The sequence below is a fragment of the Cygnus olor genome, chromosome 15, assembly GCF_009769625.2.
Source record: "Cygnus olor isolate bCygOlo1 chromosome 15, bCygOlo1.pri.v2, whole genome shotgun sequence".
Taxonomy (NCBI): Eukaryota; Metazoa; Chordata; class Aves; order Anseriformes; family Anatidae; genus Cygnus; species Cygnus olor.
The window spans coordinates 970,721-988,321 of NC_049183.1; the positions used below are offsets into that span (position 1 = coordinate 970,721).

The window sequence follows — 17,601 nt, forward strand, 5'->3', positions numbered from 1 at the left end:
GGCATTAACAGTTTATTCTTGGCCTCTGCCAGATTACAAATAAAACCTCTGCAAATTAATTTGTAAGCAATATGCTAACCATATTCCTGGCCCAGGTCTAGCCCTTTGGGATGGGAAAAATATAGGGGAGTCAAAAATTAGGCGAAGATCACAGTGCAAAAGCAAACAATTTTAAAAGCCCAAAACTGCAATCAGCATGCCTGTTCTAGCAGAGGACTAGTGTTCTGCTATTTATAATGTGCAGTAAGTGTCATCGAGCTTTTATTAAAACCACTTGCTTTGCAAAAGTAAACAACTCCTTTTTGTACTCCAGCAAATCATTCTCTTGATTCTCCTTCACATTTAATTTAAGCATACAGAGCCTTTGGCAGAAGTTACCAACAAATGCAGTGTACAACTTGGGACTGGAGTAGTCTGAGCAGTAAGAGATACGCCACTCAAGTCCTATATCCCTCTATTTTTGCATTGTACAGTCTTTCTGGGAGAAAAAAAAAAAAAGAAAAAACGGCCGAACTCAACATGTTTATTACACTGGGCTTTGGTTAGATAGTAATTTCCTGGCTAATATATCATTTACAAAAGCCTTCCCTGAGTCTGCCCACTAAGAAATTGGCCTTTACAAATTTAATTCTAAATTCTTTTGTGGATTTTACTTGAAAAGTAAAGAAATCAGTGTAATAGTTTTGTTTATGAGTTCCAGGATAGTTTTTCAAAATAAAACGACTTGGTGATTTTTACTTCTCAATAACTTTGTGAGAGAAATCTCTACTGTAATACCAGGCTTAACTGTTCAGCAGTATAATACTAGCTTTGGCTGATGGTGATTTCAGAGTTTGGAGACCAAGGTGGAGAATGAATGAAGTGTTTTTTTCTGGTTAGTCACAGCTTTGATGTTTAAATACAGATTTGACTTTGTAAAACCACTAACCATGTATTTACTTCAGTATGTTCTCTACAGCTGGCCCAATACATAGGCAATAAAAAATAAATAGGTTTTGAATGAGGTTTTACACTTAATACAGAATAAAGTTGCTATTACAAAATAGCGTAGCTCTATTAAAGTTGATAACTTACCCTGTTATACATCAGCTGATGGTCTAACCCATTCCTGTAGATAATTCATCCTTGATTTCTCATAGAGTAAAAGTTCAGGTACAAAACTGAACCAGTATAGGAATGGTCTCCAACACGACTAATAGGTCATATCGTTCCATCTCTATTCCTTGAACAGCCTAAAATGCTTTGACATGTAATACTTATCTTAGGGAGCAAAGAAAGCCCAACAAGACTGGTAAGGAATTAGACCAGTAAGTAGAAGAGCAAATAAAAGTAATAGTAGTTTAAAAAAAATGCAATAAATCAGTCTGAGCAAAATGCGTTCTCACCAGTCTAGCATGACACTAGTATTTTGTCAGTTTTTCTTTCCCTCTTAGTGTGAACACTCTGAATTTCAAGCATTACTACCCTACTTTTTTAAAAAGTGTTTCTACAGTTTGCTGAATACATTTCAGATTCAAAGCCTGAATTTTGCTAGCAAGCAGAATTTGTTTTAAATAAACAGATGTAGGTTTAAGGCTAAGAGTAGATAGAGTATAAGCTAGACATTTTGCTAGTCTTATTCAAACATGAAATAGTACGACAAAAATTCTAAAGCAAATAGGGATTAAAACTTTTGTATCTAGAATATAGTTCTATAAAACTATAAGTTAAGCTAATATGACATTGACTTGAAGAGATGCTTCTTCAGTTTGTTGCCTTGATAATGCTTAGGTCATTTATAGAGTGAATATTTAAAATAAAGGTGTATATATACCTGAACTCAGCTTCAACAGTAAAAGTGCAGTCCCTTTAGTTAGAAATGAAAACCACGCTCACTGTAGCATACGAACAGCAGCATATACGTGATTCCACATAGAACAGATGTGAATGTTCTGAGTACCAAGAAAATGCCAAAAAGCTCGGACTAGAGTCTTAACAGGATAAATATACTTCAGGATATTCTTTCTACCTGATATGCCTTTAAAATATAGTTTTCTATGCTCTATATATTCTGAAGCTGTACATGAAAATAAAGTTAAAACAAATTATTGTACTGTAATAGCAAGCTAGATACGTTTAGCAGTTTGACCTTGTTTTTAAGCTTGGGATATATTTACACAATGCTGGATGAGAAATAGTTGAGTATTTGTGTGAACAGGTAAAATTAAATTCTTCCTGCCTGTACTAGAACCACAAGCTGGTTATTTTTGTCCTTTGTTGAAGGCCTTTCAGGGTAAACAGAGAAAACATTAGTGTATTGAACCATGTAAATGCATGGTCCCACAAGAATAGCTATTGAATAATGCAACATCCACACATGCTGTGGTAGGGAGATTACTTGTAAACTCTCTTTTCCTCATTTGCAGAAACAGCTGTGCATTTAAGCTTATTCTGAGTGCCTTGACTATGTGAGAGATGTTAGAAACAAGCCAGTGCTTCCGTATCTGCTGCAGTCCAAGCTTCGGGTTTGCACTGAAATGACAGAAGTAGAGATGGGTTTCTACAGATTGTTCTAAAGCAAACCCTGCTTCCCTCCCCGCAACTCCACAGAAACAATTTCCCAAACCTCATAAAACTTTCAGCATTCTAATCATAGTGAACAAAAGGGAAAATCCAAACTATTAGATTATTACCTAGCAGTTGCGAATCCACCTTGACATTTTTGGCCTCACAAGACTCAAAACTCACTGCAAGTAAGAATATAGTATTTAATACTGGAACAATAGAAGACCAGTTCATAAGGTAGTCCGGGACTAATAGAGAGGAGTTATAGATTACCACAGAATGATTTGTAATCTCCACATTTTTTTTTTTAATCGAATGACAAATTAGTACTTCTTTGGGTGATAACCTGTGAGCAAGCCACTGGAAGTGGCAAAGCCCTTGTTTTGCCTGTTTTCTTCCAACGTGATGCAGAACTACTATTGAGGTTTTTGTGGAGAAGACACAAATTATAACTGGGTAGGGGAGCACACTTTGGATCAATTTCCATAAGTGACCATGACAGCGGTTGCACATAGGCCTCTTCTAGTTTCAGGATTCTGAGGAGGAGCAGTTTTACTGGTTTTCAGCAAGCTCTGGAGAAGGAGGGATCCTTGGCAGTGGAGGTAGATGTGGAAACTGCTTGAAAGTCTAGGCACCAAAACAAAAGCAGTTGTTATTTAAACAACAACAATAAGATGCCAAATGCACTAATTTTTATTCACACAAGCTTGCCTTCACGTAAATATATAAACTTCTGAATTATTACTGTCCATAGTTTCCAAGTTAACAAGTGTTAGACATTATCTCATGTTTGCGTATTAACATTCAGAAAACAAATGTCAGCAACATGCTATCTGCCCAGTAGGTTTTTACTTGAAGTAGAAAATACTCCTTGCATGCTCGTAATAACAACTTAGGAAAAAAAATAAACAACTTGTATGCTATTGAAGGGAGTGCCTTACATCTAGAGGGATATTTGTTTACCTTGGATCATTACTAACTAACTGAATTTCTGGACCTTTCCCCCCTTAATAAATTCAGCCAAAAAACCACAAACCTGTGCATGTACATAGTCACTTAGTTTTAAAACAGGTGTACATTGCATGGCTGAGTAAACCAGCAGGTGCTGTAACAAAATTAAACTGTTATTATCATTTTCAACACATATGAAACAATCCTGATGATGTCTGGAGTGTATCATGCAGTGCAGATGTTGTTGTATTTTACTGCTGTTGCTTGGAGAGGAAAGCTTGTGTTCTATTTCTCTTCCAAAGCAAACAAACAAACAAAACAACAACAAAAACCACCACTACCAAACACGTGAAACTGTATTTTTAAGATTCAAGTCAGTAAATTTGAATCAAAACCAAATACCCCAGAAAAAAAAAAAAGAAAAAAAAAGAAAAAGCAGCTGTGTTGCTGTCATAAATGCTAAGGTTCAGAAAAATTCATTCAAACCAAATATGCACACATTAATACAAAGGACAAAGTAGGAATATAATGCCTGTGTTCACTGCTTCACAGATTCAACCTTTTTAACATTTTATAGGCAAGAGGTAAAATAAAAAAGGTACTATATTCTCTTTTTTTTAATATGTTACTTTACATAGTTTCATTTACTTTTTAGTAAAATATTTTCAGCAGAAAGTCTTATCCATGATTAAATATCTGTGTTGAAGAATTTAAACTGTTTTGCTCATAGAGTAAAAATTTAAATCCTGTTAGCAACTAATGTTTTAACACATTTTTAGTCATGACAAATTCAGAGGAGGGAGAAGAAGCAGAGGGGGGAAGAGGAAATGGGAAAGATAAGTGGGACAAGTTTGGTGGTTAGGATTTTTTTTGTGGGTTTATTTCTAGCCATAGTACCTCCTAGCATTACTTATTTGCTTGCTTCTGTCAAAGTTTTTACTATTCTTTTAGCGTTACAATAGAGCCTCCTCGTGGTGAAAGAGCAGCCCACTCCTTCAAAGCCCAACTGTTTAAACACCATTCCTTTCTCATTTGAAAATGTCTTTTAATATGCCATCCAGGTCTAAAGCATACTGCAATACGCAAATCCACAATTAATACCATACTAAGTTTGAGTAAACTCATTTGAGTTTGAGAGTAACTCATTTGATACTTGTTCTCTCAGCTTTAGGAACCCTTAACTGAGGCACACTGGCTTTGAATTCCATTAGTTTGATAAAAGTTTCTGATCTTCTTCTCTTTGCCCTGCAAACAAGAAGCAAGCTTTAAGTAGTATTTTTCTAACCCAATAAACTATCATAAGACAGCTTTAATATACAAAGTAAGGATTTTAACAATGATTTTTCTTCACAGGTTGTGACTTTTTCCCTGTTGTGAGAAGTGTCAATTTCAGGCTAAGATTCCTATCTTTACAAATCAATCCACCAAGCAAAAATTTCTTCAAACTGGAAGACTGCTCAGTCTTAGAGAACAATAATCTAGCTGGACTAAACTGTAAGTGAAACAGAATGAGTCATCCTGAATCCATGTAACCACTGATTTTCATCTTCCAGTCTTATAGATACTAGATGGATACTACTTCATCCCATACAGAATTAACTACAAATTTCTTCCACCAGCAAAACAGCTTTCAAATTGTTCTCAATGATATATACCTGTTATCAAAGCTGTGAAACCAACTAAAAGACACTATACAGATGTGTTAGTTTATAAAAATGATATTTTTTCAAGTAATATTGGAATTCTCAAGTGGATCCAATAACACATTTGTTTAGATTTTTCACATCACTGGATTTAAAAATTATTCTAATATGGAATGTGCTCAGTAGTGATTGCAAAGAATCAGGACTCAATTTAAAATTAGCACAAAACAAAACCACCAAAAACTAGGCCTAGCTTCACCAGAAGTACTTATTTGATACATGTTCATAGCAAGAATGAGAATCAGTTCCTATCATGCTGAGAACAAGCCTACACTTAGCTGGATGAAGAAGAGTCACTTTTGTTTATACTCAACACTATCCTTTCCAATGACACAGTGTGACTAACTTTATTACCAAGCAGTTAACAAGACTGTTCAGCCTAACAGTGACAAAGTATAAATATGATAACTTTCCTGGTAGGAGTAGGGCTTGTGAGAGCAATAGACAGGATTTGTAGCCAGTAAACAGACATCCCTTATAAATACTGCTTTTGATCTCCAAAAACCATTTGCTGTTATTATGGAGATATGCAAAAGCAGCTGCTATTGCATGAGTACTTTTCTTTTGAGAAATGCGTACGGTTTTATGATTCTACAGGATTATCTTCTCCTTAAAGTTAAATAAACTAAATAACTCATAGCTATACTTCAGATATTAAGTTTAGGGAGAAAAGTAAAAAGTAAATGAAAATATTTTTGAAAAGTAAAATGAGAATATTGAAGAGTAAATGAAAATATTTTTCTTTTACCTTTGCTACAGTTGTGGCTTTCTTCTTGAATTATACCCATCACTTTGAGTTTTCCTCCCTTCACTTCACTCTGATAAAGCAATATAGAATTTCATGATAAAGCTTCTCTTTCGGTTTAAATATCGAGTATTAAGAAGATTACTTAACAGTTTGCAGAATAGAATTCTATATATTAGCTTAGATTTCTTATAACAAAACAAGAAAATTCTTGTAAAAATGTGAAGTTGTAGAGCCAGGCATAGTATATACCCAGAAATTCAACAAGTAAAAACAATACTTGATGGTTAACAACAAACTATTTAGAAAGTCATCTAATTGTTTGAGGACACTTTCAAGAACAACAGGACCCAGTACTAGATACACAAACAAAAACTATATAGGACCTAACAGTTTAAGAGCTAAATTGTACCTTTTTATGTTCTTTGATATTCTCATGGAAAATAGTTACTCAACCAATCAACTTAATTAACCATTAAACACCATGTGTTTTTATACCAGTATGTACAAATTTAGACCAATACAGTTTTGCCTACTCCTCCTTCCCAGAGGAAGAAAAAACACTGCTAACTTGTTCCCATTGACCAAGCTGCTGTCACCAATATAATTTCACTGACTTAACTACTGGTAAGAAAGAGGTTACTAATCACATTTCAGTCTCATTGTGATCTCTGGATTTCTCTGAGGACATAGAGATTACCAGGGTAAGAGCCATGTTCCTCAGGACTTGAATTTTTGCAATTGTTTTTGATTATTTGCTCAGAGCAATCAAAAAAAATCAGCCAAGATGGACTAAGACTCAGATTCAACATTACTGAAAAAGCATTCTGAACACAGACTAAAAGTGGCTTTTCAGATGGGAAAGCATCAGCTTAGGTTTAAGGGATCAAAAAACAAGTCAGACTAAGCTGTCTATGCTGGGAGAGACAGTTTTTTTTTTCCTTGAAATATTCACGTTCTATCCAAAAATGAAGAATAAATGAAACTGAATAAGTACATACAAAACTAACATAGTTCAAGACTGACCAACATCACCATCTCTCATTTGCTCAGCTTCCTGTGCCCACAACCCAACTGTTTCTGCAGTTTTTCATTCACTACAATCATCCAGGAGACAAGGTTTCAATTTCCAAAGGGGAAAGCAGCATGGTATTTCTTCATCGCTTTTCACATCATTCTTTTCCTTGTAAGTTCACCTTTAAGAAGGTGATAGAATAATACAAGCAAAAGGTAATGGCAGTCCCCATACTGCCACTCCCATACTGGTGTTCATATGTTTGCCTCAAATCTAAGCACCTATAAAACTAACTCAAAAACCAGGACACTGAAGCAGTCTATGCACCATCAACTAAAATAGATTTTATTTGAAGCAAAAAAAAATCTTAGTTTATTGTTTTTACCTGAACTTTTCCTGTCATTTCTTCTTGTGTGGGTATTTGGTAATGTACAATCACTGTAATACAATTTTCCAAAGAAGTTTAAAACATGCAAACACGTTTGATCTATAAGTCTTAATGTACACTGTGACAAGAATCCTTTTTAGAGCTTGTCAGAGCAGCAGAATATTACCTGTCCACACTCCCAAAGCACATGGGACAGCAGTTTTATGGAAATGATAGACTTGCCAGGAACACTCAGTGCTGCCTCTGAGCAGCAACTATCTAGCAAGTCAACCCAACCCGCCCAGAACCATCTCAGAGGGGTTCTAAAAATCAAATACATCTCTGCAGGGAAGCAGCATGAGAAAATTTGCATTCTGAGCATGCTTGTCAAGATTTTTGGAATAACATTTTTCTAGACATCTTTTCCCCTCAGTAAATTTGTCCAATTGTAACGAATGCTTACTGTGCATTATTCTTGATTAAAGGGTGATATTTAGTCCCTTTAAGCAGCAGTCTCAGAATGAGGGAAGGGCTGCTCAGAAATCTCACTTTGTCACTTACATTGTTTATATGACAGTTGAGCTTATTAAAAACAAGCAAGCAAACAAACAAACAAACAACCTAGAGTTTGTAGCGCTCTGAAACATCTATTGTTATACCAATTTATTACAAAGGCAATTAAATTAATTTCTTATTCCCTGAAAGTAATGTAGTAGTAAAACAGTGTGTTGAATATATAAAGTTTCCAGTTGTGTCCCATCATACAAGACTTTCAATTGTTTTAATTTCCAGATTTTTAAAATAATGCAAATCTGCTGATGGACATCGTCATACAGTGAAGACATGCTAATGTAACTTAAAAACAAAGAAACAAACAACTGCCACGCCTATAAATATTTTGGAATCACAACTGTATTTTAATGATATTTTAAAAGAAAAAAAGTTGTTGACAATATGCTAGATGTATTTTGTATATTCTGCAGTATAGGAAATAGCATTCATGAGTTCCACATTAAATTTCAATACCTGAATTATTTGTAGTTGCTGAGTTTCGTCTTTCCACAGAGATCAGTCTGACTTCATCATAACTAATAAAACAAAAAATATAAAACTTGGAGATGTATAAGAATCAATTCATTTCCAAACAGGCATTAAATATGGCGACACAAGTACATCAACAATGAAAAGTTGAACTTGTTGATTTTATTATTTTTCATTTTATTATTTATCATTTTATTATTTAACAGTGAAATATGCAATTCAGGAGCATTCATATTCTAGACATCTTTTATAGACATAAATTCTACTTGCTTCCATCTTAGTAAAATAACCAGTTATTCAGTTTGTTTCTTAAAAATAGGGGTATGCATTAACTGAAAGTCTGTCCACTAGTACTACATTTTGTGCTCTCCAAACTGTAACCATTAATTTCCCACATTGCACAAAACCCAACAACTTCATGACCTTAGTCTGTGTATCAAATTGCAGGTACACGGGGATCTATGAAGGTATATTTTGTTATCTCAGATCCAAGGTCATTTAATACTCAAAAATATCAAAAATAGATGCCCTTATGCAAACCAAAATGCATACCTGCTAATAGGTCAATTTTATAGTGTGGATAGCAAAGCAAATTCCAGCAGAATTTATATGATTATCATATATATATATGATATATGAATATATGTAATATATACAATATATATTATTTACTCTTATTATTAATGGCTAAGCTAGCCCAGTTGATCTGAGCTGTAAAACATCTAAGATGGACAGGAAACATATTATGTGTAATTTTACTGAGAGAAAAAGATACCTAAGTGGGCATCCGTTCTACATTTGTGCTGTCCATTTTGAGGTGCACTTTATCTAGGACTTCCTGATGCCATGCGTCAGGAAGAACAGACATCAAATCAGCAGGGCAGAGCTACTTTATAAACAGGTTCTGCACATGCAGGTATTATATAAGTCGAGGAAATTTTAAGTATCCAGGATGCACCAGTTTTATTGCATCTGTTTTGATCAAAAGAACAGCAATTTAACACTGCAGACTCAGAAGATTTCCCAAAAGAAGAACCCTAGCCAGATTTTGTGACAATTAAACCGTATCAGCTCAGTTAAATATCAGCTCTTTCCTCTAGATACTTTGTTGTTGATTTCTAGTTATGATCAAGGAAATGACAACCATACTGGTCAAGCTGTGTCAAATTACTGGTTGGATCTTACTCATCTTTGATTAGGAACTATCAAATTCCCTTTGTGATTTTATTTTAGCCATGAGCAAAGATTAATTTGGTTATTTAGAAGGTAAAAAAACAAAACAAAACATTTTTCTGTAAAATAAAACTTGAAGTGAACATATTGAAAAATAAAAGTGATTACTACCTTTCAGAACAAAGTAAGGAATGTTGTGCATTCTTTGATCAATGTAAGTTTGAGATCAATGATTTAATATATTCTAACCTAAAGTTTCATAATAAATAGAAGTATTTATTGAATTTTGGATTTCTCTCATTCTATGTGTGCTATAAAATGAAGTAAGTTTGTGATTTTTTTAAAAAAAAAACAAAAACATTTTCTATTAAGAAGTTACCTGGAAAATTTTCCTTCTATGAATACTAAAATACCTTTACAGAGACTTTTTTTCCTGACATTCAATAAGAAATCACTGCCCTAACAGACTTAACAGGTTGCCCAGAGATGCTGTGGAGTCTCCTTCTCCGGAGATAATCAAAACCTGCCTGGATGCGATCCTGTGCAACATGCTCAGGGTGACCCTGCTTGAGTGGGGGGGGTGTATTAGATGATCTCCAGAGGTCCCTTCCAACCTCAACCATTCTGTGATTCTGTGATATTTTTCTTGAAGCACTTTAAGAACTGATGATCTAGCGTCAGCTGCAATGGATAAATTGGAGATGCCAGGAACAGCACTGGACACCCAATGGCAATCAAGTTTAAATTTGATTATTAAAATGAATTTAACTGTCAATTAAAAAAATAAAGGAAAAAGAGTAATTTTTTTTTTTAAAGAAAATAAATGTCATCATAAATAGTTTGAAGCAATGTATGGATATTAACTACATTTCACTATTCAAATCTAAATATGTACCTTTTATATTCTGAAACACTTGCTGAAGTGAAATCAGTATGAGACGACAGCAAAAATGTATTTGAGGAACTTTCTTGTGTATTTATGATATTAGGAAAGAAAGCAGAGTGTCCAAGATGGTTTAGTATCCCATTTTGATAGTCTGCACTTGGAAGCATTATCTGATGGAGAAGAAAACAATACTGCATTGTCATAAAAGCTACGGTATAAACCTGGTCATATTTGTAGTGCAAAAGTAATCAAGGTGTATTTAAACACAACAACAAACCAAAAATTACCCAAAGTACACAATGATGCCAAAGTAAGTTAAAAAATAACCTGAAGCTTAATTTAGTTAAATAAATAAATAAATAAACCCAGACAACCTAATTTATTTAAAATTTTTAAAATAAGCATCTTAGTATATCTCATCCTATTTTATGCTTTCTGTTTAAAGATTTTGGGCAGAAACCAAGAAGATGTAAAGCAAATTTTGTAAAATACGCGAAAGCCTTTAACAAAATGACAAGCCTATATTTGTCACATGCAACTCTTGTTACAATTTTAGATGTGAAAGACCAAAAGACTTAGACTCCAAAGGCTTCTTTTAAACAAGCATATTCCTGTAAAAGTGAGATTTGTCGTGAAACATACAGTCAGCATGGAAGAGGATGTTGACAGTTCACAGAACTCATTCTCCCATAAAAACACAATAAAATATGATCAACCTAATCACGAGAAATTTCTGTTCTTCATAATACTCAAATATTCCCACAAAAAAAGATGTTTTGTAAGCTTCTTTTAGTACTAATGTATCAATACCTTCCATGAAATGTACACATGTATTAACAGCTATGTTGCTAACACTTCCATTTATCATATTTTCAATTTGATAAATGCCTAAGAAATTAGTTTTTGACTTGCAGTTCCTGGCACCTATGCAACTGGTATATTATAGCTAAGTGGCTGATCAAAGGTAATGCAAAGGGGTAAGTATGCTGTATGTAGCTTTAGCTTTATAAAAAAGAAGTCTGACCCTTTGACAGAAAAATTCCAATGACTCTCCAGCAAAACAGCATCAAAGCAAAAGCTGTCAACACATGCAGCATCTATGCTGTTCTGAGTTTGTTTAATCGTGATGACTGAAAAGAAATATACAATAATCAACTGAAAATAAACAAATCCTCAAAAGATCAACCTAACAACTCTGAACAGATTTTTCTGTTCTTAATGCAAGTGACAGCAACGTAGCTGTCACTGTAAACATCCACGCTTATCTAGTAGTTTACAACTAGGCATTAATGCCTATACTAGCATATGCATCTGCATCATACCTGATGAACAGCTATGTTTGACAATGCTTCCTCCTGAAATATTATCACAGCATTAATACGTCTCTCAAGTTTTGATAGTTTCCTCTGCAACAGAAAAGAAACACAGTATTACTTCAAATGTTCACCTGAAATAAGGAAAGTTATATATTATTATTATTATAAGACAAGTAGATGGTGAAACAATTGCAATGAACAAAGGCTGAGAATAAAGCTATTATTAACTTATCTTTATGTCACACAAGATGAAAAGATTGCATATGTTTAGAGTCTTCTTTCTCTAAGGTAACATAACAATCATATGTGATACAAGCAAAACATTCACACAGTTATCCAAAGAAACTTACTAGGAACGTCATAGCTATTTCTCCATGGTTTTTTTTGCACTGCACTTGTAAAAGTCTTCTATTTAAACTTTCTAGTTTTTGATTAAAGAAGTCATTATTTAAAATATCCATCCGTTCATAAATTATAAGTCTGATCTATAATAAAAATAAAAAAAAAATCAAATCTAAAAATTCATCAACATTGAAATGTGTGAGTGTGTATATATATATATATATACACAGTGTTAATTTTAGAATTGAGAAAGTTGCCCTCTATCCCTTCCTTCAGAATCTGTCAGTCTTTCCTCTCCAGTTCCAATGCAGAGAGGAGAAAGCTTTGTACTAGCAGAAATTGCTGTCAAATGAAGGACTAAGCTGGTATCCCTTAAATTCCCCATCTCCCAAGGATTCCTGACATCTAACTGATGAATTCAGCAGCACCTCCACAACTCCATGCTCTCCCTGTCTTTTTTTTTTTTTGTATAAACACAACTACTTCTTTCAGATCCTACTGATCACCTGATTTTTGTTTTTTTTTTTTAATTTTTCACCCAGTTCTGGTTCCTCATCCCTTCCTACCAGCACCGAACGCCACTTAACCTGTTTCCACAGCCCTTCAGTATTTCCCTTCCCCCTTTCTACCCAGTCTCAAGCACATTTTCCTCCCAACGAAAATCTCCTTTTTATGTTGGACCAGGGCAAGGCAGCAGCAATGGAGCTAAAGGAGAATTTTCAGATATTCTCTGCAAACGGAGAAGGAAATCGTTATTACCTTGAGTAATTATTCCTACTTCTATCTTCTGGAAAGAACATAAGTCTGGTTTGTCTAAAGCAAATTACCAAATGCAGGAGCAAACCTACCGTTTGACACACTTTCAAGAAGTTATACGAAGATCCACTCACAAAGAAAATGTTACTTATATGAGTGCATCCAATTCTTTAAAATTTTATGCAAAGTTTTGCCTTATATGGCAATCAAAAATATTTTAAATTTCAGATAAACAGAGAATCCATTCAAAATAATCCCCCCTTCAAACACCCATGTGATTCTCCCTAGAAAGACAGTCACCAACTCATTAGTCCTCCCCTGAAGTCATTAGCCCTCCCCACAAATACACCTTGTTATAAACATTAATGAATCTGTTTTAAAACACACACAAAACAACACTTCAAACATTCAAAGCACTGCAAATTACCTTTTCTAAAAGTTTTTCTTCTTTTTTTGACACTGTACAAACATTTTTTTGTGTGATTTCACTAGAAGTTTTCATGTATTTACAGAGGGTATTTTCCTTGCTTACGGAGCTTACCCTCTTCCTCTGAATGTTCGCTGAGGAGGAAAAAAAAAAAAGAGAAACCTACATCATCTACATCAACCTTTCAAACCTCCTTCTACAGTACAACATAAAGAATTATAACTCAGGGAGGAACAATATCATTCAAATCACCTGATGTGCCCCCTTAAACGTGCTGCAGTAGTTTGAACTAGAACTGGGACACAGTATTTTGTGCAAAAAGGCACAGAAACCAGGAACTCAGGCAAAAGTGTGAAGGGAAGGAGGAGGAGGTGGTGGTGGTAGCAGAAGATGATGATGACAATGACAGAAACAAGATTAGTTTGCTACTATTAACTTTTTCACTATTAAACTTTATCAGAGACACTTACTGAGATCTATTTTACCCCTCCTTTTTTATTCCCCAGTGACAACAGCACTCTATCTGCGTTCATGAGACAAGCAAATGAAAGAAACTAATGTTTTTCTTTTGCTGAAACAGCAAGATACGCCTGAAGGCTATTCCTACATTATTTTAGGTTAGTGCCTCTCAGCTCTCCTTTACTAAGAGCTCTTTGATATATCATGGAAAGCCTTTTCCTTGGAATAGGGATCCCTTAAGGCTTACCACCTGAGAAGCCAGCTTCTGAGGCATGTCAGAACCGTCATCTTATCATCAGCAAATGAACTCTCTTCCTACCCTTCTTTCTCTAAGCCACATTCAAATGAAAAATAGGAAATTAATATTTAGGGATTTCAATGAGGTAATACTTTGTAGTCAAGGAAGAATCTTGAATCTGAAACTTAAAGATTCTACTTACCTTGCCAAAAGAACTATTCCTGCCTTGTTACTTGGCCATGCTCTATGTAAATTTAACAAGCATTTTATGACCGTACAACAGGTGTTTTGCATCATACCCAAGCAGAAGCACATCCAGAGAATGCGGCATTTCTGTTTTACTCCACTGATCACCACTCAAGCAGCAGCAATGGCAGTAGAGGCAGTTACTGAAGTAACAGGCAGGGCTGGAAGACTAACTCCCTACCCCAAACAACGTAAAAGCCAATAAGCTAGCTGAAAATGAACAGACTAGTAAAAACACTGGCCTCCAAAATATCTGAATATCTGATCATTTAGAAATGTAACTAAACTACCATTACAATACTAAGGGTGAAAAACTTGAAGTTGTTTTTTCTAAATAGAATATTAAGATGCAGAGTGCTATTAAGCAAACACAATCAAAACAAGATAATTAGGACTATATACAACAAATATCTTTCAAACTGAAGATGTACTTTAATTAGCCACCTATACTTTGGTAATGATTAAGAAGATTAAGAAGAGCTTCATTCTCCAGGGCATCGGCTGGTTTGCAACTGCTTCCTTCTTCCTCACTCCAAAAAGACCAAGAAGATCTCACCTCTTCCACCTCTAGCAGTTAGACTTGTATAATTGTCTTTTACAGTAATATTTAATTTTTAAATTGTCAGTTGTTCTAGGCAGTTTGCAGGGGGAAAGTTCTCTTGTCCCTTAGAGACTGAAGAGAGTCTCTACTTGTAAGCCCGAACAAGAAAAAGGACCAGGAGCTTCTGACAAAGAAAAGAACAAATAAGCAGATTGCACACTCTTTTCGTTGATAACTTCTTCCTCACCCTGCTATCAGCATTTCAATTGTTCTCCAGCAGTCAGGGTCACATGTGACCGCATCCACCCGGGGAGTTTGGTACAACCCAGTTACAAGAAAACTTTCTGGCGTTCACCGGAGCTGCGTCAAGCAGCAGTCCGATCCTGTGCCGTGGCCCTGCTGGACCGCAACGGGTCCCCACCGCTCCCCACACGACTGGGAACTTCGAGAGGTGTCCAGGCCCAGCCCGGAGCCTTCTGAGGGGATGGGGCAAGGGAACCCCGGGCCTCACGCTACTGCCCGGGTGAACGAAGTAACCAAGTAACCACAGCCGTGCCGGCACGCCGGCTCCCCGGCGGGAGAAGCGGGGCGGTCCCGAGCCGGTCCCCTCAGCGCCCTTGGCAGGGCGGGACGAGGGGAACGGCGGGGCCTGAGGCGCGGCTCCGGGCCCGACGCCCACCTCGCGGGTCCTGCGCAGCTCTTGCTGCCGCTCCTCTCAGCCCAGGCCTCAGCTCGCCGCTGTCCGCAGAGCCCCGGCCCTCATCCGGAGCCGAGCAGGCGGGCCAAGGCTGGCCCCGGGGCTGGGGCTGCGGGCCCTGGTCGCTGCCGGCGCCCCGCCGATGCGGCGGCTCCATCCGTTTCTCCACGCGTGGCGAGCGGTTGGCGGAGCCGGTTGAGCTTTGTGCGGCCACAGACGTTCAGTGCTACCGGGCAGAACCACGACAGTGACGCCTCCGAGGCGGTGACCGACAGCCGGCCGGCTGAAGTGATGAAACGTTGCTGGGGGCGAAGCCAAGGCCACCAGCTCCTGTTCTCTGTCCCCTCTGGGCAGAATACTTTTTTTTTTTTTCCTTTGCTTTCTCTGTTTTCTTTCTAAAGTAACATTTATTGCTTATTTGTTGTTATTATAAATAACAAACACAGGTCTGATGTATGTCCCTGCAGCTCGCGGCGCACTGTAAGCAGACATCTCCTTCTTGAGACACTGCCTTCCTTCACTTACCTGAAAAGTTAAGGCTGCCTTATCTTCTCATTGCTTCAGCCTTGCCCTTGATATTCAGTCATTTCGTGTTAGTTTTGATTTATCTGCTATTCTATAAGTGTCAGCAGCATTTGCTTTCAAGGTTGGGATTTCAAGTAGTATTTCATATGTTTGTCACTGCGAGGAGTCCAAAGTCATAAGAAGATGGGATGGCTTCCAAGATTTAGAAATTCATCTTCTTTTTCAAATGAAGCATAGATACCTCATTACAAATCATGCTTTCATTCAAAAGTGAAACTTTTGTGGCCAGAGTTGGTTCAGAACATTTCAAGTTCCCTACATTTGAATGAAACCGTACATCTAAACCAAAATTGAAATGATATGATCTCACTCTGTGAACAGGAATCCTCTCTAGTGAAAAGGCATTACCACATTTAATATTTTAATTTATGTTTTCTAATATGCATAAGTGAAAGAAAATGCCCTCTAAACAATTATTTTTACATCAGCACATGCTGCCTGTGGACATGTAGCAGCCATGATTAACAGAGTCCATGCAGTGCTTCAAAGAGTTCTTGTCTCAAGGCAAAACTGCTCAACTCGTCTGGTTCAAATTAAGTTGGGGCTGAAGTGATTTATTAAATTATGAGCCAGCAACCAATGAGCTGTATGTGCAAGATCACTATCTGCAATTCAGCACATAACCGTAAATATTATGCACTTCCAACATGTTGATAAACACCAATTCCTTAACACCATTTTGCAACTAGACCCAAACCGTTCCAACATCTCACCCTCTGCCCCACATTGCTACACGTACACCCCTGGTCATAGCCCCATCTCCTGGGGTTGCGGCGTCCCCTCTTTATGTGCCTGCCCATGGAGGTGTGGAGGAGTTCTGCTTCTACATCTGCTCATGATGCTCTCTGCATTTTGCTGAACGACTGGGTAGTGAGGAGGCACTCCAGGAGCTCACGTGCGCACACTGGAGCTGTGGGTCCCCGCTGCTGAAGCTGCTGTTGTGTCCAGGGAGAATCACAGAATCATAGAAACACAAGGTTGGAAGGGGCCTACAAGATCATCTAGTCCAACTGTCTTCCTATCACCAATACTATCCACTAAGCTACTAAATCGTATCTCGTACCACCTTGTCTAGGCGCTTCTTGAACACCACAAGCGATGGTGACTCCACCACTTCCCTGGGCAGGCCGTTCCAGTGCCTGACCACTCTTGGAGAGAAAAAGTTTTTCCTGATATCTAATCTAAATCTTCCCAGGCGCAACTTGTGGCCATTTCCTCTAGTCCTATCATTAGTTATCTGAGAGAAGAGGCCGACCCCCTCCTCATCACAACCTCCCTTCAGGAAGTTGTAGAGTGCAATGAGGTCTCCCCTGAGCCTCCTCTTCTCCAGACTAAACAATGCCTGCTCCCTCAGCTGCTCCTCTATTTGTGCTCCAGACCCCTCACCAGTATTGTTGCCCTTCTCTGGACACGCTCCAGGGCCTCAATGTCCTTCTTGTAGTGAGGGGCCCAAAACTGAATACAGTACTTGTGGTGCGGCCTCACCAGAGCTGAGTACAGGGGGATGATCACCTCCCTGCTCCCAGTGGCTATAGTATTTCTAATACAGGCCAGGATGCCGTTGGCCTT

General features: G+C 37.2%; 1 protein-coding gene across 5 annotated transcripts; it reads right to left on the minus strand.

The window, feature by feature from the left end:
* Nucleotides 1-485: 485 nt before the first annotated feature.
* Nucleotides 486-15,746, minus strand: ATF7IP2 (activating transcription factor 7 interacting protein 2). Of its 5 annotated transcripts, XR_005824569.1 has the most exons (10): nucleotides 15,430-15,746; nucleotides 13,267-13,400; nucleotides 12,092-12,226; nucleotides 11,748-11,831; nucleotides 10,435-10,595; nucleotides 8,352-8,413; nucleotides 7,344-7,396; nucleotides 5,947-6,016; nucleotides 2,673-3,171; nucleotides 486-2,511 (listed from the first exon to the last, which is right to left on the minus strand). XR_005824569.1 is itself a non-coding variant. In XM_040574674.1 (9 exons), the coding sequence occupies exons 1-9, from the start codon at nucleotides 15,602-15,604 to the stop codon at nucleotides 3,107-3,109; spliced, it is 939 nt and encodes a 312-aa protein (XP_040430608.1). In that variant the 5' UTR covers nucleotides 15,605-15,746; the 3' UTR covers nucleotides 486-3,106. The 5 variants fall into 5 exon arrangements, 4 of the variants coding, with proteins under 4 accessions (XP_040430608.1, XP_040430610.1, XP_040430609.1 ...); XM_040574674.1 differs by having other exon boundaries at nucleotides 486-3,171; XM_040574676.1 differs by lacking the exon at nucleotides 15,430-15,746 and adding an exon at nucleotides 14,998-15,396 and having other exon boundaries at nucleotides 486-3,171.
* Between the last annotated feature and the right edge of the window lie 1,855 nt (nucleotides 15,747-17,601).